Below are 24374 nucleotides of genomic sequence, written 5' to 3'. Positions count from 1 at the left end.
TATTAGCAGTGGGACTACGGGCACGCTCACCTCTAGCCCATCTTCCAGTCACGCCGTATCATCGACGTGCACAGCTTGACTGGTCCCGTCAGAGGATGACTTGGAATGGCGCACTGTGGTCTCCAGCGATGAAAGCGGATTCTGCTTGCACATCAGTAATGGCCGTTTCCGCGTATGGCGTAGACCTGGTAAGCGCTGTCTAGTGGAGTGCTTTCACCAGGACACATCGGTCCCATCTCAAGCCTTATGGTCTGAGGTACGAAAAGCATTAACTCCCGTTCACCTTTGGTGTTTCTGGAGGGAACGATAACCAGCGCTTGGCACGTGCATAATGTTGTTAGACCCATCCTTTTGCTGTTCTTGCAATCAGTAGGTGATGTGTTGTTCCATCAGGATAAAGCTCGCCCACACGCTGACTGTGAAGTCCAACTTGCCCTGGCCAACACGATCTCTGGGCTTGTCTCCATGCGAGGGATATGCTGGGACGAGAAGTGACTCGCGCAACTCGTCCATTAATAGCTCTTACTCAACTACGTGTACAGGTCGAGCAGCCGTGGCAAACGTATTCCAGGACAGTACTTGCCATCTCTACGATCGATGGAAGCCAGACTCAGCACCTGCATTGCTGTCTGTAGAGGCTACACTACATAGTAATATGGGTGTTTAAAGAGGAACGACAGGCTGATGGACGAAAGTATTGCTCAAATTTAGGATTATTTTCTCCGTAGTGGAGTGTAGTAGACAAATTGGGTTTGTTGCAATGAATAAAATGTACATTGAAGTTTTTATTGGTATTTTTATTGAAAAATGTTAATATCTACGCTGCATAATTGAGGATTTTCCCGAGGCAGCTCTGAAAGGGGATAGATCGACGGTTGTCGCTGCACTCCGATTGTGGTGATGTAAAACATGAACATATCACGCTGAGGGGAAAGTTGAAGGATATTTGCCATCGTGAAGATGAGCGTTTCGCATTAGACTGTTAGAACTATCCCTCGAGGTCTCCCAGGAGCTCCGTAAGCAATTTAAGGTGAATGCTAGGACGGTTGTTTTGGAGGGCACAGCTGAGTTGCTTCCCCATAATTCCGCAGTTCTGTCTTGTGCTCTGTCTGTAATGGTTTCGTCATGAACAGGACACTGATCCCAAATCTTTTTACTTCATTCGTTTTATCTAAAGCCTTATCTGTGTCAGACTCACATCCCCCAAATTAGCTCGGATCTCCACTCTCCGAACACTTTACAATTCATTTTAAAGCCCAGAATGCCAAGCACTCTTTCCCCTCTCACAGACAACCTCTACCAGGTGATTAAATTGCCATCTCCTCTCAAGTTCCTCGTGTATCTCACAAATTCTATAGATCCTGTAAACTTGGAGAAGAAAGCAACAGTTTTCTCACGAATCCCCTGGTTCGTGTTGCACCTATATTAACATGTTGTACCCTCCCTCCTGTTCAGCACCTTTCGAATCGTATTCCAAGGAAACTTCCTGTCCCAGGACTGCGTGCTGACATTCCCCCATCTTACTAGCTATAATTGTAGCGTTTATATCGCCTCCGTATGTCAAGGCTACAATACATCATCTGACCTCCCAATGAGCATAAATTTCCCCACGCTCTTCCCTACACCCGCTCACAAACCTACCGATCCATATAACCTTTTCAGCCCTCACCTCCATCCTATCTTAATAGCCTTATAGCAGCTACCTTGAGCTGACCTCAAAGGACTTTCCAGAAGCAGTAGCTTTATCTTCACCTTAGCACCAGCACCAGCATCACCATCGCCATCTTTGCTTCTTTAGAGATACATTGCTTTTTAATTTATCTTAATCTTGTTAATTTAATTCATTCTAGCGGTAAAACTATGTAAATATTTTACAATGTCAGTTTGCTGCGGAGTAGCAGTATGTATGCAGTCTGCCCACCACTCCATCATGTGATGAGAATGAAATTAATAGTAAAGAAAAAGACGTATCAACATCAAAGCCGTGTTATTGGCCTTGCATATACCTGCCCGTGCATAAGAGTCTTTTGTAATATGAAACTTCCTGGTAGATTAAAACTGTGTGCCGGAATCTCATTCTTTTGTAATGTATTTGTCTTATTGGGTCTAGATTTGCACTCATCGAACCAACGCACAACATACAGTGGATGATGCACAGTATATATCATTTCTCTTCGCTTTCTATTTTGAATCTGAATGGTGTTCAAGAAAACAGCTCCCAGTGCATCTCAGAAAGTAAGAGGTCAAGCTGGTTTGTACACTACAATGCTTTGCCGGCCATGGACCTATGTTTATTGGTGGGAGACGGACGCTTTGATGTGGTCTTCCAGCCATTGCACAGTTTCGGCATTTTCTGTGTCGCCAAACCATTCTAGGGGTGAGAAAACGATAAGTGAGAAACGAAATCTTAGCAGCTATCCCAGAACAGCAGATGTTTCGAGTTTTATTCCAACACTCAACCACTCATCGACCTATCCATTATACACTCCTGGAAATTCAAATAAGAACACCGTGAATTCATTGTCCCAGGAAGGGGAAACTTTATTGACACATTCCTGGGGTCAGATACATCACATGATCACACTGACAGAACCACAGGCACATAGACACAGGCAACAGAGCATGCACAACGTCGGCACTAGTACAGTGTATATCCACCTTTCGCAGCAATGCAGGCTGCTATTCTCCCATGGAGACGATCGTAGAGATGCTGGATGTAGTCCTGTGGAACGGCTTGCCATGCCATTTCCACCTGACGCCTCAGTTGGACCAGCGTTCGTGCTGGACGTGCAGACCGCGTGAGACGACGCTTCATCCAGTCCCAAACATGCTCAATGGGGGACAAATCCGAGGATCTTGCTGGCCAAGGCAGTTGACTTACACCTTCTAGAGCACGTTGGGTGGCACGGGATACATGCGGACGTGCATTGTCCTGTTGGAACAGCAAGTTCCCTTGCCGGTCTAGGAATGGTAGAACGATGGGTTCGATGACGGTTTGGATGTACCGTGCACTATTCAGTGTCCCCTCGACGATCACCAGTGGTGTACGGCCAGTGTAGGAGATCGCTCCCCACACCATGATGCCGGGTGTTGGCCCTGTGTGCCTTGGTCGTATGCAGTCCTGATTGTGGCGCTCACCTGCACGGCGCCAAACACGCATACGACCATCATTGGCACCAAGGCAGAAGCGACTCTCATCGCTGAAGACGACACGTCTCCATTCGTCCCTCCATTCACGCCTGTCGCGACACCACTGGAGGCGGGCTGCACGATGTTGGGACGTGAGCGGAAGACGGCCTAACGGTGTGCGGGACCGTAGCCCAGCTTCATGAAGACGGTTGCGAATGGTCTTCGCCGATACCCCAGGAGCAACAGTGTCCCTAATTTGCTGGGAAGTGGCGGTGCGGTCCCCTACGGCACTGCGTAGGATCCTACGGTCTTGGCGTGTATCCGTGCGTCGCTGCGGTCCGGTCCCTGGTCGACGGGCACATGCACCTTCCGCCGACCACTGGCGACAACATCGATGTACTGTGGAGACCTCACGCCCCACGTGTTGAGCAATTCGGCGGTACGTCCACCCGGCCTCCCGCATGCCCACTATACGCCCTCGCTCAAAGTCCGTCAACTGCACATACGGTTCACGTACACGCTGTCGCGGCATGCTACCAGTGTTAAAAACTGCGATGGAGCTCCGTATGCCACGGCAAACTGGCTGACACTGACGGCGGCGGTGCACAAATGCTGCGCAGCTAGCGCCATTCGACGGCCAACACCGCGGTTCCTGGTGTGTCCGCTGTGCCGAGCGTGTGATCATTGCTTGTACAGCCCTCTCGCAGTGTCCGGAGCAAGTATGGTGGGTCTGACACACCGGTGTCAATGTGTTCTTTTTTCCATTTCCAGGAGTGTACAACCCATTTCCTCTTCTTGATAATTATTCTCACTATGAGAGATGTATGTGAAAGGAAGTTATACATTTATACAAGTGTTTTACAGTTGTACTCGCAGAATATCTCTCTCTTCCGCCACAGTTTTTTGCCATTATTGCTCTGTCTAGTACAATGGAGGTTATACTCATATGTCGTAGCACATAACCTATCATCTTTTCATTTTGACAGTGTTCCCCATGCATTCTTAACCAATTGCTCACAAACCTGCTCATTTCTTATCAGTCCACCTAATTTTCAACATTCTTCTGTAGCGACACATCTCAAACGCTTCGATCCTTTTTTGTTCTAATGTTGCCATTGTCTATGATGCTGAGCTCCAAATGTACATTTTCAGAAATTTCTTCATAAGACTAAATCCTATGTTTGATGCAAGTGGGCTTCTCTTGTCCAGAAGTCCTCCCTTTGCCTATGCTGGTCTACATTTTGTGTCCTTGCTTCGTCTGTTATGGGCAGTTTTGCTTCCAAGGTAACAAGTTCCAACTTCGTCTACTCCAAGATCACTAATTTTGACGTTCTCATTTCAGCTACATGTTATACTTTTCTCTTTCTCCAGTTTGCTCTCGATCCATATTTTGTACTCGTTAAACTGTTCATTCCATCCAAAGAATGGAGAAGGCACGTCATCAGCGAATCTTATCATCGATATCCTTTCATCATGAATTTTAATTCCACTCTTCAAACTTTATTTTTTCCCGTCATTGTTTTATCGATCAATGGATTGAACAGTAGAGTAAAATTACTACACCTCTTTCTTACACTATTTTTAATCGGAGCACGTGCTTCTTGATCATCAATTATTATGACTCCTCCTTGTTTCTTGTACATACTTCACTTCTCTCCCCATAGCTTACTCATATTTTTCGTCATCTTGCACAGTTTTACATTGTCGAACGCTTTCTCTAGGTCGAGGAATGAGCGTTTCGTCATTCTTCTTCAGCCTTGATTCCGATATCAACCGCAACGTTTAGACTGCTTGTCTGGTCACTTTACCTTTCCTAAAGCTGCTCTGATCGTCATTTAACAGATCCACAATTTTCTTTGCCATTCTTCTGTATACCGTTCTCGTCAGCAGCTTGGATGTGCGAGCTGTTAAACTGATTGTTCAATAGTTTTCGCACTTGCTCGCCATAGCTATACACGGATTTGTGTTGATAGCATTTCCTCGAAAATGTGATGGTACGTCACCCATCTCATAGATATTACATACTAGCTTGAATATTTGTTTATTTGTCACTTCCCACAATAATTTTGGAGACTCCAGTGGAATATAATCTATCCTCTGTGCCTTATCTGATCTCAGAGCTCTTTTAAATTCTGACTGTAATACCGGGTCGCCTGTGTCATCCATATCGAATCCAATTTCCCCTTTTATCACTTCATGAGACACGTCCTCTTCCTCACATAGGCCTTAAATGGTATTTGCACTACACACTCACTCTTCTGATTTTAACGGTGGAATCACCTTTGTACTCCTAATCTTACACCGTTGCATTCAGTTTCACCGAAGGTTCTTTTGACTTTCATATACTTATACTGTTTCGGTCCTGCCTTCGATCATTTTATTTTCCATTTCTTCACATCTACCTTGCAGCCATTTCGGACTGGCTGACCCCATTTGCTATTTAGTTTATTCGTAAGTAATTTATAATGCTTTATTCCTGTCTTTCCTTGGCCATTTCTGTATCTCCTTCTTCCGTCAATCAGTTTAAGTATGTTTTCTGTTTCAGAAGGTTTCTTCCCAGTTACCTTCTTTGTAACTATGTTTGTTGTCCAAATTCTGTGATTTCCGTTTTTAGAGAGGTCCACTACTCTTCAACTGAACTGTCTACTCCGGTGTTCCTTCTTGCAGTCTCCACATCCTTAGCGAACTTTAAGCTCGTCTCGACATTTCTCACTACTACGGTATCGCACTTCCTTTCACACTGATTTTTTTCTGACGATTGCTCCCTCCTGCGTATATCTCGCGAAGAGACCATGAGGATAAAATCAGAGAGATTAGAGCCCACACAGAGGCTACCGACAATCCTTCTTTCCACGAACAATACGAGACTGGAATAGAAGGGAGAACCGATAGAGGTACTCAAGGTACCCTCCGCCACACACCGTCAGGTGGCTTGCGGAGTATGGATGTAGATGTAGATTCCCTTAAACTTCAGTCTACTCTTAATCGTTACTAATCTGAGTCTATATCCGCTGCTGGATAGACCCTTACATTCCAATATCTGATTCCGAAGTCTCTGTCTGAACATCACGTGATCGAGCTCGAACTTTCTCGTGTCTACACGTCTTATATCTCCCCCTCCTGTGATTCCTGAACAGAGTATTCGGTATTACGAGTTGAAATTCATTGCGGAACTCCGCCTTTCTCCTCTGCCAAGCCCATTACATTCCAAAGTCCTATCTTCTAATCCCCCCTCGTACAACAATCATATTTTCATCTCCTATTACTTACTGAATTATCCGTTCAGTATCCCAATACAATCCTCTGTCTGATTATCCGATGCTTGGGGCGTTAGCTTGTACACCGGAACTATGATAGTCAGCCTTGGTTTACTGGCGAACCTGATGCGAACAACAGTATCACTGAACCGTTCATGTCCTACTTTCCAATTCATAACGAATCCTACTCCCGTTATATCACTTTCAGCTGCTGTTGATATTATCCCGTATTAGTCTGATCAGAAATCTTTATCTTCTTTCCATTTCACTTCACTCACTCCCACAGTATCTGGACTGAACTTTTGCATTTCACTTTTCTGACCTTCTAGCTTTCTTACCACGTTTAACCTTCTGATATTCCATGGTCCGACTCGTAGAATGTTAACCCGTCGTTGGTTATTCAATCTTTTTCTCATGGTTACCTCCCCCTTGGCAGCGCACTCCCGGAAATCCGAATACGAGATTGATCAGGAATTTTTTCCCACAGCAGAGATTATCATCACACTTCTTCTATTATATGAATCATGTCCTGTGTATACACAGTATGTGTATTTAATGCAGTGGTTTCCCTTTCCTTCTGCTTCGTGCCGTTGATCATTGCCGACTCATTCGCATTTTAGGGGCAGTTTTCCACGTCAAGGCTAAGAGACTGCACTGAAGCTCTATCCGCACCTTCGCCCTGACAAGGCTTTTGGCAGAACGAGGGTGACTTCTTACGCCAGGTGTCCTTAGCCACGATTGATGACGATATCTATTCAAAATTCAAGCAGTGGCTGCGTTAGAACCCGAGATCCAAGGACATGTTGGTTCGTAATCAAAGATGCTACCCGTAGATTACTGAAAACATTTGTATCTAACAGTTATGTATGTGAACCATCTTGCCTTAGGGAACTATGTTTCTCCTTGTGCCTCGTCTCATCTCGCGAAGCGTCCCTGTAGTGACGCTCCGAAACATTTCCGCTTCACTTTAGCGAAATTTGCCATTGGTTTTGTAACCTTCAACCACATGGAACCCAGATATCCCAGTTGGCGTGGTAACGTCTGGAATTCGTGTTGGCCACTTCATTGGCGCTGCAGATGTTGCAGACACATGCCCAAACGAGAGCGACGTTTACCGTTAAGCATCTCGCCTGAAAATCAAAGTGTTCTGTACTTCATCCTACTGTAACCACAAAATATCATCCGTGGCAGCCTTGTTATCGTGCTCAGGAGTTTTTCAATTTCAAATGAAAATTTCTGTTCATTTACCCTTCAAAAAAGTGTTGTCGAGACATGTGTCGTGATAATATCCTGGGCCATATAACACGATGTGGGTTCCTTTCCAACTCTTGCACATAACAGTGGTTTTCCTTAGGCTAGAAAACGGTATTCCTCCTGTGCGAACTGCGATATGTAGCACATTTATTAGAAAAGTAGTGACTCGCCCCACCTTTGCATGGGTAGCATTTTCTAAAGCTGGACGCACTGCAAATATTAACTGATGACCATCCAAAATGCAACACCATGAAGGAAACATCCAATTCGGATGCAATTTGTGTCACGATTAGCATTTCAGTGCATGTTCATATCACGGGCGCCAGTAGCTCCACCTGCAAGCGCTGTATAAACGGGGAACAGTGTGGACGTACCGGAATTGATGTTTCGCACGGCTGTTTTGTGTCAGCAGCTTCAGTATGCCTCGTAGAAGGCTGTGAGGTTTCGTAGTTCGACCGAGGAACAATAGTTGCCTGTATGGATTGTGGAGTATCCTTCAGAGAAATCGGTGACCACGTCGGACGGAACCGAACAACTGTGATGCAGATCTGCAATCGCTGGTCGCAGGAGGAACGGCGGACCGACGGGACCGGCTGCACCAACCTCGCTGCACCGCTACACGTGGTGGCAGGCTTACTGTGCACATGGCTGTGATGGATCGCTCTGCCACATCACCAACCGTATCAGAAGAAATTCAGTCTGTTGCGCAAGAAGTAGTGTGCGCGCGTACTATACGACGTTGTTTGCAGGAGAGTGGACTACTGTCCGCAAGGCATCCATTAGTGCGTTTACCACTGAGTCAACGGCACAGGCATTCGATCCGGCAATGATGCGGTGAACGACAGGCATTCACAACCGAATGTGGCGACATCGTTTTTACCGGTGAATTCTGGTTCTGCCAGCACCACCACAGTGGTCGCATTACTGTCTGGAGGCACCGCGGCGAGAGACTGTTGCCTCATCCACCGCCAAACTGGTCCTGCACCTGATACTATGGTTTGGGATGGTACTGCATTAAATTCCTGCACCCCCCAACTACGCCCTGCTGTTACACAGCCAGTCACAGTTACATCTCTCAAGTGCTGGAGCCTGCTGTCCTCCAATACCTTCGGGGCTGGCTGATGGCCACATTGCAACAGGATAATGACCGACCACATCTGGAATGCTGTGTTCGAGACTTCGTCTCACCCATCGGATTGCATTGCAGGCTTGGCCTCCTTGTACTTACAATCTCTCTCCTTTGGAAACGTCTCGTCCGTGATTGCGGAAAGCCTGGCCGGGGATACATCACTAGTTGCTACACCAGATCAACTTTGGCAATATGTGTGAAGTATCGTGGGCAGCTTCAACAACACATTCAGAGCCTGTTTCATTCATTACCTAGGCGTGTAGTAGCCGTTAGAGCAAGCAGTGGCAACAGATCAATACTGACTTCATCATCTTCCTCACATCAGATGAGGCCGTATTTTCAATCATGTGATCTTTGCACAACGTGTCATCTCCCAAATAAATTTCGCTGCGATATCTCCGGCCCTTCTTGGAGTTGCATTTTGGATGGCCAGCATTGTATTCGGAAACTGTCCTCTTCCAGTGAAAATCCTACATTAGTTTTTCAGATTAGCGTTCACATACGGACAGAAACAAGCGGTAGGGGACTTTAACGTATAACCTAAACCCTTCCATTTTCAGATCTTTTTTCATGGAAGCCACGCCTTGTGGCCACCGTGCTTGACATTCATCTGCTCCTTTGGAAACTCATCTCATTGGAGACAGTTCAGTTGATTAAGGGACGATGGCAGGTACTTCCTGTCTTTGACGCAGCACGAAAATACACGAAGTTTCTCTCTGCCACGCAGGGTTTCTTTGCTAGGTAGATCATTGCAAATGCTCTGATCCTCTCTGTAATAGAATTTCCCAACCTGTGAGCTACACAGTGTGTGTAGCCGCCACCAATCGCTGCGTTGCAATCTATCTGTGTCGACATTGGATTCGCAGCGCAAACAATACAACACTGGAACAAAACAACACAAACTGACAACACTGCTATTTGTCAGCTTCAGAGCAGGAGCAATACCTATTCATTTCCTCAATTGTACGAAGTCAAGTGGGTTACGGGGACTCCTCGGATACGCTGTAGATGAAGCAGAGGTATGTGGTATTCACTCCATCAATCTCAGATATCTGTTTTTCTGAATACGTTATTTATATTTCCGTTTCGTCTTACATCGTTGTGAGCGATTACTCCTTGATATTTGTTGATTATTACCTACCCTATTCTATTCATTGATCATCTATGATTTAGATAAACGACACCCAACTGTGCTGTCCGGAGGAAAATTCGAATGCAGATACCACCAGTATACGAGCATCACCAACACTTGTTTGTTGTGATTGTTTTTCAGATGAGGAGTGGCAGCTGGAAGACAGAAGCAACGCTACGCTCTACGTGGACACTGGCTGCGTGCAGCTGTTGGTGAATGCCCTGGACCATCCCACGTGCCCACTGGAAGACCTGCCACCAGAGAGGATCGAGCAGCGTGATCAGTGCCGTGTGCAACTTTGGGACGACATGGTGCAGAGGTCACCCCACATACCTGTGACCAGCTACCTGGCTTACACGCAGAGGACAAACGTCAACCTCTGCCTCTTGGCCTGGATGACTGTCAACTCACACAGCATTTGTCAGGACGTCCCCTTTAGTATGACGCAGTCCGTACAAGATGCTCGCTGCTATTTCGATAGCCCTGACGACCAGTCGTGTCTGCAGTCGAACGATACAGATGCCATCTGCTCTGTTTTCAGAGCTCTTCTGTTGCTGAAATGTCGCGATTTTTCCTCACATAAGCCTCTAGAGGTGTGTGCCGTCAAACTTTACTCAGATGGATCGTACTCTACAGTGTTCAATGCAACTTGGGGAGAAGGTATCTACAAACAGTATGGAAAGCCAACACAAAGAGCCCTGAAATACAAATACGGTTTAAACAGCGCCACGTTGAAATACAAGGATTTTAAAATTGACAACTTAAAACCATTAGAAATCTCATTTATAACACTAAATATTCTTTTCCGCTTATTGACTGCAGGGGTATATATGTACCTTCCCCAGTTACGTAATTTACCTGGAAAGATATTCTTGTCCTTTCAGATCACGGGTATAGTCCAGATCCTGTGCTCCGAGGTCGTGTATCGTATGGTAGGCGTCCCTGACTTATCGACAGCAGTGCTGATCGATAGCGCCCTCACACTTTTAAGTTGTTTCTGGCTAAACTCATTCTGCTACCAAATGTTCGCATGCATTCGTTATCTCAGACTCCCTAACGACCTGCTACGTGCTGAAGCAAGCCAGATATTCCGTCGTCAGGCGCTGTATGCAGTAATAGCCTGGAGTACTGTATGTGCAGCATGTATTGCTTTCGAAAAGACAAGCAAACATTACCTGATGTACAGTCGGATATTATTCCTGCTGGGTATTACACTGTCGATATCTTTCAATTTGATTTGTCTCGGACTGCTGGGATACATGTACCTATGTACTCGGAATTCCATGAAGCAACTCAAAATTTTTAGTGGCGCTAAATTTGCTTCAAAGAAACAACTTCTTTTTATGTCAGTGAAGGCTGTAATCTTAAGTGGAGTAGGAATAATCATTCGAATTGGGTTCCACCAGGCACAGGGTATAGCTCAGTTTGTGTACTACGTACATATCGCTACAATGGTGCAGGGACCAGTGCTATTCGTTTGCTTCGTTTGTAACGAAACAACACTCCCTCTTTTCAAGAACATGATACTGTCGTGGTGGGACCCAGACATCGTCTGTCACGGACGAGAGCTCTGTTCCGCAGAGGAAAGAAATCTGGCAAGGACCCTCAATGAACAGACTTTGGCTGCAGAATACTCGTTGTAATCTTCATAAGGATCCTTTTAACGGACTACCTTCATTGTAGACCATAATAACGTCTGTGACTAGTTATAAAAATAGAATCTACTTCATGAGATTACATTAACTGCGGCCGATATCGCACAGTCAGTACTTCAGCTTACTAATTTGTACTTTGTTTATAATTGTGTGCTTGTTTGTACATGTTAGTCTATTTATACGCATTCTAATACAGTGAGATTAAATAATTACTTACTAATTTCCATGAAAATAAGAGAAAAGTTCTTGCCCTACTTCCTCTGCCCAATCATATAATGAAGCATTAAAAGGAGTATAAAATTTAAATAACGCCACCTTTTTTATGTCTAACATTTGTCAGAGGTGAAAATAATGCGAGAACTTCCTGTTCACTATACGTTACTGTAACCACTGTTCTATAAAGTTGAGGCAAAGCAGTGAACTCTTACAATTCATTTACAAGAATCTTTTTCCTTTCGCATGATCATTCGAAACTTTTGACAGATATCAGTATTTATCTGATGTTTAAAACTGCATAGCCACTTTGTACGTAAATAATTGCAGAGTCGTGCCACTATTTGTATCTCACACCACGTGGAATAATGCGGTATTGGATCTGGGACTGGTGCAAGGTATCACTTTTTTCTGGAACTTTTGAGGGACTATCACTTCTGAAAACGCTTTGAGCACCTGAAGATTGTAATACTGTATCATATTCAACTAATTTCGGACATAATTTGTAGGTGTGCCTTTATTTATCAATATAGCTAGTTAATTTAGATTATTGATAGTATCCGAACTAAGGATAATTTACATAGGTGAGTAGAAGGTGAATTGAGGGATCAGAAGTAAAGGGCTACAAGTGACATATCCCACAAAAATGAGGTAAGTTCACCTAGAGCATGGTAAGGCAAGTGAAACTGTCATGTCAAAGGGATACAACTGAAATTCCACTCTGTATTGCTCCACGGTGAATGAAAAGAAAACTAGCTACAAGATGTCACGAAAGACTTCCACTCTTGTAAGATTATATTGATCTTTTATGTCGTATGTTATCTAACTAACCTTTTTACGACACATGACAAGAAGGAAGTGACCTATACAGTGCGAAATATTTTCAGCAATAAGATAGTGCATTACACAGTATTCATTCTTAGTATGTGTCACTATCGTAAGCCACAGAAGGGATAGTGCTCATGTAGCGTTATATATATATTGCTCCAGATAGCAACTGTGTGATAACTGAATTGATAACAACCAATAATGAAGTATTATGGAGAAAAGTTGAATCGAATATCCTTAATTACCAATATTCTGGAATCAAAGAGATACAATATAATACAGACTATTATGAACTGTGATATCAAACTGATCATTTATATTAAATTGTTACTCCAGCATGAGAACAGAAAATGCTACAAAGTATTTTTATGTCTAGTACAAATTAAAAACTTGAAACTCCATTTCGATATCTCGAGAGAATTTTGAATCCCTGTGAACTTTAACTTCAGTCTTCTAGGAACAATAAAAGTGTACTTATACCCCTTTGCTTCTTACCCACTCAATTGTAATTTAAGTAATATGACAGGGGAAATTAAGGGGAGTTGGAACGCCCTATCCCCACAGTGTTAAAGTTACTGACTTGGCTTTCCTGTATTTCAGGAACCACTGTAGCCATTGGCATGAAACTTTTACAGGACATTACACTGTATCTTCAGAGTCCAATGAACTACAATAATTGCATTTCAGCTACTGCTTTCGGAAATGCAATTTTTTAATTACACGGTTAAAATGTTATGTAACTTTTTTGTACGTTATGCTAAATAATTTTAATTAAACGTAACATTATGTTCTTCTTTTGGTTCAGTAGACTCAGAATATATACGTTATTACTTCCTGAAAATTTGAGTAATCTACTCAAAGTCATTTTTTATATTTAGGGAAAAAAGGAAACAGAAAATGTAAACTTGCGGGAACGGCTTCTAAAGTTTGAAAAGACTGTAACTCACTTAGTATGTGCTTAATTTTTTATTTTTAGTCACTCAGAAGCACTCTGCACCATACTGTATATCATCCTCTTGATCTTTTTCCAAGTTTTTCTTCTTTCTGGACTCCTTAGTGGCCAACTGTGCTGCATACTCTGCTTTACCAATGCGACCTTGCCCATGGGAAGTCAGTCCATATAAGATTATTGAAAGACCGATTGGGATTTTTAGTCTCACCAAGCAGACACTTCTTCAGTAATTCAGAATTTTCCAGGTTTCTGGAAATAGGTTTTATGATATCCATGACTGCTGCTTGAATGGAATATTTATGGCTCTATGAACCGTTTGAGTACTGGGCATTGCTGTAGTTGCACCATGAATCAGTTCCAGGAGGGCAAAGGTGGTGTACTAGTTTTTCATCAGTTGACAGTCCGTGGAAGAAGCTAACCTGCCTGCTTCATTTTCAACAAATCCTCAGTATTATATCTAATGGCTAGCCCATAATACTGATGTAGTTTATCAATCATTTTGTCTGTCACCCTGCCTCTTATGATTTTACCATCAGAAAGTTTCTTGTCTCTCAAACTTTGTTTCAACTTCCTCAACCTGGTGCCCATCCTCACCTGGACATGATCTTTATAACACAGCAGTCTGCATCCTTCTATATAAAAAAAATTACCGATTTTATTAGATCTTGAAGTAATGCATGTAAATATTTTAAGATTTTCAACTGGTGTAGATTATATTTTAAAAAAATAAAATAAAATACTCCCCTTGTGAGTTTATAAGTGATATTTACATCATTTTATTCGAAAAATTGCAAATTCTATAATGAGATAAATATACGAAAATGTGAAAAAAAAATTCCCGTTCTAACTCCCCTTAAATCATTGTAAAAGCAGAGAAGCAAGTTGCTGGTTACAACTGAAGGGCAGCAATGTGTGAATGAACCTGTAATGGCGTTTGTTGGGCCGATTAGTGGTTGTGTACCATTATTGATTGATTGCCATTGTTTACTTCATATAGGCTATCAACTGCGCTTATAGTGATTTCAGAGTCATCAAAGTTCAAGTCTCTGTTTGCATTCTTACCAAGAACAACCACTCTTTTAAGCCAGAAATCACAGTTTTTTGCTCGCCCACAGTCATTAACGTAAATTCAACTATTTGTCTATCATGTACTAAATTTTCTAGTCTGTTACACCTGTCTAAAGCAAACGTGATGGCTGTGCACATGCTTGTTAAATTTTGATCAAGACTTCTTATTGTGTTAGAGACCTCTTCATGAATCTGCATTATTCGTTCATCAAGGTCTTGGCATTGAGAGGGAATTGTGTCAGAATACTCGTGCATTCAGGTTTTGTAACACACTATTTCTCTAGGTATTGTTTAGTAACAGCATCATAGCCATTTACAGGGTCTTTTACATCTACGATCCTTCTTCCCTTAAAGTGAACGAAAGTCTTAGCCACCTTAAAATTGTTCTTCAACTCTTTCCGAAACCGTCTGGTTACAAGTCTATCTTTGAGTCTATTGACGCATAAACATCATTGATTTCTGATCTAAATTCTTCAATTGAGTCTCCATCGATGTTAGACTCAAAATTCTTAACGAGTTTGTTTCCATTTAACATGTTTAAAATGTCGTTGAATCCATAATTCATACACAAGAGTTTCAAGACAAACAGGCACAGATGACCACAGACAAATTCATCAAAATTTTGTATTCTCTCGCTGTTGTGATACAACTCATCTTCACCCAACTAACTAGCGAGCTGCTTAGGGATAATCCCACCAAACAAGTTAAAAACGAGCTTTATGTTGTTGTTTTTGTAGTAGCAAATACAGTGTGTGCCAACATGGTTTGAAGTGTTTAAGTTCACTATGCCACATTCAAAATTTTTCTCCTCATTGGGCAGTTCAAAACTGGCGCTGAGCACTATGGGACCTAACATCTGAGGTCATCATTCCCCTAGAACTTATAAATACTTAAACCTAACTAACCTAAGGACATCACACACATCCATGCCCGAGGCAGGATTCCAACCTGCGACCGCAGCGGTCGCGTGGTTCCATACTGAAGTGCCTATAACCGCTCAACCACGCCAGCCGGCGGCAGTTCATCAATCATGAAAACACCCCGAAAATGATCAATTTTTAGTTGTTTAGCCAGTGTTTCTATGTCAAAATTCGACAGTGGATCATCAATTTTTTTAAACATCTTTTCGATTATTTTTTTTTTTGGTTACTTTTGTCCAGCGTTACCTGAAGGACTTCTTCCAGGGTTCTTCTCCATCTCCAAATTGATTGTGTCTTTTCTTTTCGTCCAGCTCTTTATCACCTTTTTTCTTGTTTATGACTGATTTTGCGATTGCTGCAGACCCATCAACAAGTGAGTCAGTTGTTGCGAGATATGGTAAAGCTGCCAGAAATAATAGAAGAAAGGCACCCTCATGCTTCTGTTTTGTTAGGTACTCGATGATTTTTTCACAACTGGTATGGATAGCGTGACGAGCAAACTTCCACCTGCTTCCTTCTCATTCTTCCGCTTTTGGGCATCAGTCAAGAATGGCTCAATCGCATATATTTGCTCATTTTTCAACCTCAAATTGATTGATTTTGGCCTTGTCTTACCGCTTGGAAGCAGTGTATAATTAACTGAAAGGCTACCCAGCTATGAAGGTAAAAAAGCGATGAACAAAAATTTTTACAGGCCCCGTCAGTTTCAATCCCCATGCCTAATTTTTGTTTGCCGTACATTATTCCTCAAACTACAGTTGCATCTTTTTCTCCTTATGAAGCATCACTTGCATGCATTCCTTTTTTTGCAGCTAGTTGAAGCTCTTTTCGGCTTATGTCTTTTTTCTAAGTCTCTGTTGTCTCTGTATGCTAGGTCATGTCGTTTGCATGCCTCATCCAATTGATTGATTCCTTCATCTCCTCTAGCTAATCTTTCTTCTAACTTCGTCCCCAGACCACAAAATTTGTAGCTTGGAAGAGGCATTTCGAATGGCAATTTGTTGATGAGAGTGTTTACTAGACTTTTTCCATGTTTTTCACGCGTCCAGAATGTGTGCTGAAGATTGTTCAAAAATCAAGTATGGAATCCCCTTGGGATTGTTGATGATGAAGTCGCTAAATTTGTTCGTCAGCACCTGCGTTATGCCAACTTTTTCGTTGTGAAAATTTTTGTTCCCTGATAGTTCTTCGCCATGGATAACTGCTAATCTGTCGATTAATTGACGAACATCGTTCATCCAAACATGTTCTATCGGTCTCGTTGTGTATTTTTTAACCAAACCGTCGCCAACCATGGTCTGAGAACTGCTTTGACTGTCCGAACTACCACCAGCTCGTTCAAATGACTCGTTGAGATTTGACGCTGAAAAGGCGTGGAATTATTCATCAACGATAATTCTGATTAAGTTATTGTACTTGTTGCCTTTACTCGACTTTATTTTATTGGGGTTGCTCTCGGTGTACACAGCGTTTGAATCGAACAAAATTCTTGCGTAATTCTGCAAGTCGAGAGAATGAAACTTGTCATCAGAATCATTCAAGGTTGTATCATTTTTAGTCAAGAGACTCATTAGGTCACTAGTCCCATCATACTCCTTATCACTTTCAACCTGTCATCATCAAACTTTATCGGCAATTTTCCGACATACTTGGAGGTGCCAACTGGCTTTATTCCAAAGACGTGGTCTTCACTGTGGTTGATAAATTCTAGCATTCTTTCGTTTATGTTGATTCGTTTGACGTCTTTACCTTTCATTTCACTTCGTTCTTCGTCGTCTTTGCTCTTCATTATGCCTCGTTCTTCATCGTCTTTGATCTTCATTTTACGTCGCTCTCCTTCGTATTTTGCTAGCAGATTACATTAGCGTGTAATCTCTCTCTTCGTCATCAGGATGCTTGATTGATGGAATATCGTGAAATTCATCAAAATGGTGTTGTTTTTTTCGACTTCTCTATTCTCTTGAATGGCCTTCAGTACTTTATCACCCAAGCCTTCAATTGCCTCTTTGACTTTTTCAATCAAGTTGGTTCTTTTTTTTTTTAAAAAAAAATTTCATATTCTGTCCTTGGCTACTTCTTCCACTTTTGAACTGTTCGTATATGTCCAGATGTGTGTGAATTCTTAAGGGACCAAACTGCTGAGGTCATCGGTCCCTAAGCCTACACACTGCTTAACCTACCTTAAACTAACTTACGCTAAGTACAACACACGTGTGTGTTCGAGGGAGTACTCGATCCTCTGACGGGGGGCAGCCGCCCGGACCGTGGCAAGACGCCTCAGACCGCGCAGCTACCCCTCGCGGTTTTTGAACTCTTCCTTTAGTTGTGCCTTTACTCCCATATTCTGCCTGGCTTTCTTGACGGCTTCGGGATCGTATGCTTTCAACATGCTCGTCCCTTTAGAGCGCTCGTATTTTGCGAACATTTATTAAAAGAAAAATGTTGGACATCCATCGTTCATCGTTCAACGTTAGCATTCATCGTTCAGTGTTTGCGTTCATCATCATCGTTCAACGTTTGCATTCATCATCGTTCAACACGTGCATTCAACGTTAACGTTTGCATTCATTCATTCAACGTTCGCGTTCATCATTCTACCTTTGCGTTCATCACTCAACGTTCATGTTCATCGTTGATCCTTCATCGTTCATAGTTCGTCGTTCAATGTTCAACGCTGATCGTTCATCACTTACGTTCACCGTTCAAAAAATCATTAATATTCTCTCTATACTTGATCTTAACATGTCAATCGTGATGAAACCGTGTTTGTCTCTATGCCAGCATCTACTGCACAGCTCCTTAAAGTCGTCGAACTTCAAGTCACCACCAACTAATTCATGATTGATATGACTCAAACTCCTGTCGTCCTGCCTGAAGGTGTTCAAAAACTTTAGGTTGTCCCGCACTAGCTGTTAGGCATTTTTGAGTATGTCTGGGTGAAATAAAAACAATCTACCCCCTTATGCCTCCCTCTCGTAAAATATTCTCTGGCTATGTCTACATCTACATCTACATTTATACTCCGCAAGACACCCAACGGTGTGTGGCGGAGGGCACTTAACGTGCCACTGTCATTACCTCCCTTTCCTGTTCCAGTCGCGTATGGTTCGTGGGAAGAACGACTGCCAGAAAGCCTCCTTGCAGGGTCAGCCACTTTAGTTTGTTAAATATCCCCGTAACGCTGTCACACTTACCAAATAACCCTGTCACGAAACGTGCCCCTCTCCTTTGAATCTTCTCTATCTCCTCCGTCAACCCGATCTGGTACGAATCCCACATTGATGAGCATTACTCAAGTATAGGTCGAACGAGTGTCTTGTAAGCCACCTCCTTTGTTGATGGACTACATTTTATAAGGATTCTCCCAATGAATTTCAACCTGGTACCCGCCTTACCAACAATTAATTTCATATGATCATTCCACTTCAAATCGTTCCGCACGCATACCCCCAGATATTTTACGGAAGTAACTGCTACGAATGTTTGTTGCGCTATCATATAATCATACAATGAAGGATCCTTCTTTCTATGTATTGGAAATACATTACATTTGTCTATGTTAAGGGTCAGTTGCCACTCACTGCACGAAGTGCCTAACCGCTGCAGATCTTCCTGCATTTCGCAACAATTTTTTAATGATGCAACTTCTCTGTATTCTACAGCATCATCTGCGAAAAGCCGCATGGAACTTCCGACACAATCTACTAGGTCATTTATATACATTGTGAAAAGCAATGGTCCCATAACACTCCCCTGTGGCACGCCAGATGTTACTTTAACGTCTGTAGACGCCTCTCCATTGAGAACAACATGCAGTGTTCCGTTTGCTGAAAACTCTTCAATCCAGCCACACAGCTGGTCTGATATTCCGTAGGCTCTGATTTTGTTTATCAGGCGACAGTGCGGAACTGTATCGAACGCCTTCCGGAAGTCAAGGAAAATACCATCTACCTGGGAATCTGTATCTAATATTTTCTGGGTCTCATGAACAAATAAAGCGAGTTGAGTCTCACACGATCGCTTTTTCCGGAATCCATGTTGATTTCTACAGAGTAGATTCTGGGTTTCCAGAAACGACATGATACGCGAGCAAAAAACATGTTGTAAAATTCTACAAAAGATCTTGAAAACTGGGACTACTTGTGCTCTTTTCCAATCATTTGGAACCTTACGTTCCTCTAGAGACTTGCGGTACACGGGTATTAGAAGGGGGGCAAGTTCTTTCGCGTACTCTGTGTAGAATCGAATTGGTATCCCGTCAGGTCCAGTGGACTTTCCTCTGTTGAGTGATTCCAGTTGCTTTTCTATTCCTTGGACACTTATTTCGATGTCAGCCATTTTTTTCGTTTGTGCGAGGATTTATAGAAGGAATTGCAGTGCGGTCTTCCTCTGTGAAATAGCTTTGGAAAAAGGTGTTTGGTATTTCAGCTTTAGGCATTTCGTCCTCTGTTTCAATGCCATCATCATCCCGGAGTTTCTGGATATGCTGTTTCGAGCCACTTACTGATTTAACGTAAGACCAGAACTTCCAAGGATTTTCTGTCAAGTCGGTAGATAGAATTTTACTATAGAATTCACTGACCGCTTCACGCATAGCCCTCTTTACGCTAATTTTGACATAGTTTAGCTTCTGTTTGTCTCAGAGGTTTTGGCTGCGTTTAAACTTGCAGTGAAGCTCTCTTTGCTTTCGCTGTAGTTTCCTAACTTTGTGTTGAAACACAGGGAATTTTCCCGTCCCTCACAGTTTTTCTCGGCACGTACCTGTCTAAAACGCATTTTACGATTGCCTTGAACTTTTTCCATAAACACTCAACATTGTCAGTGTCGGAACAGAAATTTTCGTTTTGATCTGTTAGGTAGTCTGAAATCTGCCTTCTATTACTCTTGCTAAACAGATAAACCTTCCCCCCTTTTTTATATTCCTACTAACCTCCACATTCAGGGATGCTGCAACTGCCTTATGATCACCGATTCCCTGTTCTGCGCTTGCAGAGTCGAAAAGTTCGGGTCTGTTTGTTATCAGTAGGTCCAAGATGTTATCTCCACGAGTCGGTTCTCTGTTTAATTGCTCGAGGTAATTTTCGGATAGTGCACTCAGTATAATGTCACTCGATGCTCTGTCCCTACCACCCGTCCTAAACATCTGAGTGTCCCAGTCTATATCTGGTAAATTGAAATCTCCACCTAAGACTATAATATGCTGAGGAAATTTATGTGAAATGTATTCCAGATTTTCTCTCAGTTGTTCTGCCACTTATGCTGCTGAGTCGGGAGGTCGGTAAAAGGAGCCAATTATTAACCTAGCTCGGTTGCTGAGTGTAACCTCCACCCATAATAATTCACAGGAACTATCCACTTCTACTTCACTACAGGATAAACTACTACTAACAGCGACAAACACGCCACCACCGTTGCATGCAATCTATCCTTTCTAAACACCGTCTGTGTCTTTGTAAAAGTTTCAACAGGATTTATCTCTGGCTTCAGCCAGCTTTCTGTACCTATAACGATTTCAGCTTCGGCGCTTTCTATCGGCGCTTCAAGTTCCGGTACTTTACCAACGCAGCTTCGACAGTTTACAATTACAATACCGATTGCTGCTTGGTCCCCGCATGTCCTGTCTTTGCCCCGCACCCTTTGAGGCTGTTGCCCTTTCAGTACTTGCCCGAGGACATCTAACCTAAAAAACCGCCCAATCCACGCCACACAACCCCTGCTACTCGTGTAGCAGCCTGCTGCGTGTTGTGGACTCCTGACCTATCCAGCGGAACCCGAAACCCCACTACCCTGTGGCGCAAGTCGAGGAATCCTGCAGCCCACACGGTCGCAGAACCGTCTCAGCCCCTGATTCAAATCCTCCACTCGGCTCTGTACCAAAGGTCCGCAAGTAGTCCTGTCGACGATGCAGATGGTGAGCTCTGGTTTCATCCCACTAGCGAGACTGGTAGTCTTCACCAAATCAATTAGCCATCGGAAGCCAGAAAGGATTTCCTCCGATCCATAGCGACACACATCATTGGTACCGACATGAGCGACCACCTGCAGATGGGTGCACCCTGTACCCTTCATGGCATCCGGAAGGACCCTTTCTACATCTGGAATGACTCCCCCCAGTATGCACACGGACTGCACATTGGTTTTCTTCCCGTCTCTTGCTGCCATATCTCTTAGGGGCCCCATTACGCGCCTGACGCTGGAGCTCCCAACTATCAGTAAGTCCACCCTCTGCGTCCGCCCAGATCTTACAGACTGAGGGGCATCGTCTGGAACAGGACAATCAGCCATGTCCGGCCGAAGATCAGTAACCACCGGAGACAGAGCCTGATACCGGTTTGTCAGACAAACTGGCGAGGCCTTCCATTCAACCCTCTGGAATGTCTTTCGCCCCCTGCCACACCTCGTGACGACCTCCCACTCTACTACAGGTGAGGGGTCAGCCTCAATGTGGGCAGTATCCCAGGAAGCCACAGCCATAGTGCCATCGGGGGGATGCATGGGATGAGCTGGCCGTCGACAAACCCCCATCCGGACCCCCACAGTGATGCCCATTGGCAACAGCCTCAAGCTGTGTGACCGAAGCCAACACTGCCTGAAACTGGGAGTGAAGGGATGCCAACTCATCCCGCATCCGAAGACAGCAGTTGCAATCCCTATCCATTCTAAAAACTGTTGTGTGAAGTGTGTCTTGTGTGTCTTGATTTTTGAGAATGAAGTCGTCGAAGACTCCAACTGAATCACCTTGACATGCATCCAATGGTATAATTTCATCGCTGTGTTCGATAAGTGAGGCAATCTTCTCATTACGCCTGTCTTCTATGCTTCTACATCTTTTTATAAATGCATTGTACTTTCGCTGGTTGAAACTTTTGGAGTATACATACAGATGGTTGATCTTCTTCCAGTTAAACCAACCGGGGGCCAAAATGTAGTTGTCAATCATCAGTGTTGTGTTTCCACACCCGCTCGGCCCAATTATTGCACATTGGATTGAACTTGGCAAAAGTTGACCGTGCTTCTTCTTTGACTTCTTTTCTGGAGTCCTCACCTTTGACTCCCAATCTGTGCGACTGTCAACGTTGTCTTGTCTACAACTCATTTATTTAGGTTTTTATTGGCATAAGTGAGTATATCGTCGCACTCTAAAGATGGTGTTGGCAGTCGTCTGTTTCTACTGAATGGTACCTCGTCTATTCTCAAGAAGCGGTTGACTGTCCACATAAGAAATTTAAAAATTGTCTCATTGATTGACTTCTACTCAACCTTTTGACGCCAAACATCACGTCGAAAAACAATAAACTATACTATCCACCAGCACAAGCAGCGGCAGCTGAAGTAGCAATAGAGATTCCTGTTGGTCAGCACAGCTTGAAAAAACTGGAGAAATTCATTCGCTCAAAGATGCCAAATATTCACATCAAGGCTGATGAGACGTTAAATAGAGTTACCATCGAAAGTGACGTCAAAATTTTCATGGACAGAGACGACTGTGTAGGCAACATCTTAGGCTTTAGCAACCAAATTATTGAAACCAATCAAAAAACTGTAGCTAATGATGTACCCAAAATAATTCCGTTTGAGTTGATCAACATAGATTTTAACCTTGCTGATGAAATGTTTCTGAAGCACACAGACCATTTTCATAGGGAGACCAACATCATCACCTCATTCCAGCCAAATGCAGAATTTGGGGGACCAATTATTCATGAGCCACCTTAACCCGTAAATGTTCCAATTTTTGACATCGTTCATGACTTAAAAGTCACTGTAACTGACTAAAATGATCATTTGATCGACTTCAATGGTGCCTGTGTCACCGTAATTTTAAAACTGGATCATTGAAATTTTTCCTAAATAAATCATCGTCAGTCAACGTGGTTGTAGACTACATCATGAATCACATCAAGAGCTACCAATTCTACTCATTCCCCGTGAATGAGAAAACAAAAAAATAGCTTGAATCTTCCCAAAGAGGAGACAGAGATTAACATCAATATTGGGTCCATCCAAATCATGCGCAATTGTACATGAACTTTACGGTTGTTAAAGTTGATGGGTCAGATTATCCAAAATACGATGGGAAATCCAATAAAAGATTGATCGAGAATTATGTGGCAAATTTGTTCGATGTCATCACCATAAAGAAGGGAAATAATATTTTGTCTAGAAGCGAACATCCTTTTATTTCTTAATCAGTTCTGTTAATTTGACTTCATCTCTTGCTGATGAAAGATGTATAGAAGGACACATATTACATACTAAAAAATATGGAGAAAGGAACAAGAAGTATTGTATCCACTATCGATGCTTAGAGGAGACAATAATGTTTAATTGGAGTTTGAGTGCTGGAGATGTGCTTCTTAGATGATCTGATTACAATGACGCTAGAGTTAAAATAAAAGATATATTTCCTCTGGAAGGAAAAATTGTAGTTCAAAATATGTAAATCCTGTTACCGTTGTTAGATATGATCCAGAATATTCGCTTGAATTACAACAAGAAAGGCTAAAAAACCCAAAAATTCCAATCTCCTTCTTTGAGCCCCAAACAATCTAATTTGCTGGACTACAGTGAAAATGAAATTTTGAGCTGGACATCACAAACTACTACAATTCTGTCGAATTTGACATGCCCTACTTCATCTTCGTTGTTTTCCAAACCAACCAAAAGAAAATCAGCTGCTTGATTCTTCGTTGTTCGATCATGTCAAGTTGCAGAATTTCTATGTCATAAATGGAAGAAACGAAGTTTTTCCTCAATAATTATGGGATCTTGAGCCACCAAATAGGTTCTTGAAGACTTACGAGGCGTTCAGAGATTTTAAGAGAATAACGCACTTA

General features: G+C 42.9%; 1 protein-coding gene across 1 annotated transcript in view; it reads left to right on the top strand.

Moving 5' to 3' along the window:
* The window catches only part of LOC124595304, a 103051-nt gene extending 91284 nt beyond the window's left edge, over window positions 1-11767 (top strand). Inside the window, exon 7 of the mRNA XM_047133991.1 lies at window positions 10043-11767. Within this exon, the coding sequence (XP_046989947.1) occupies window positions 10043-11544 (1502 nt within the window). The 3' untranslated portion in view covers window positions 11545-11767. The remainder of the gene's footprint in view (window positions 1-10042) is intronic.
* The last annotated feature ends 12607 nt before the right edge of the window (window positions 11768-24374 follow it).

The sequence above is a fragment of the Schistocerca americana genome, chromosome 2, assembly GCF_021461395.2.
Source record: "Schistocerca americana isolate TAMUIC-IGC-003095 chromosome 2, iqSchAmer2.1, whole genome shotgun sequence".
Taxonomy (NCBI): Eukaryota; Metazoa; Arthropoda; class Insecta; order Orthoptera; family Acrididae; genus Schistocerca; species Schistocerca americana.
This window is presented reverse-complemented; position numbering and strand designations above follow the sequence as displayed.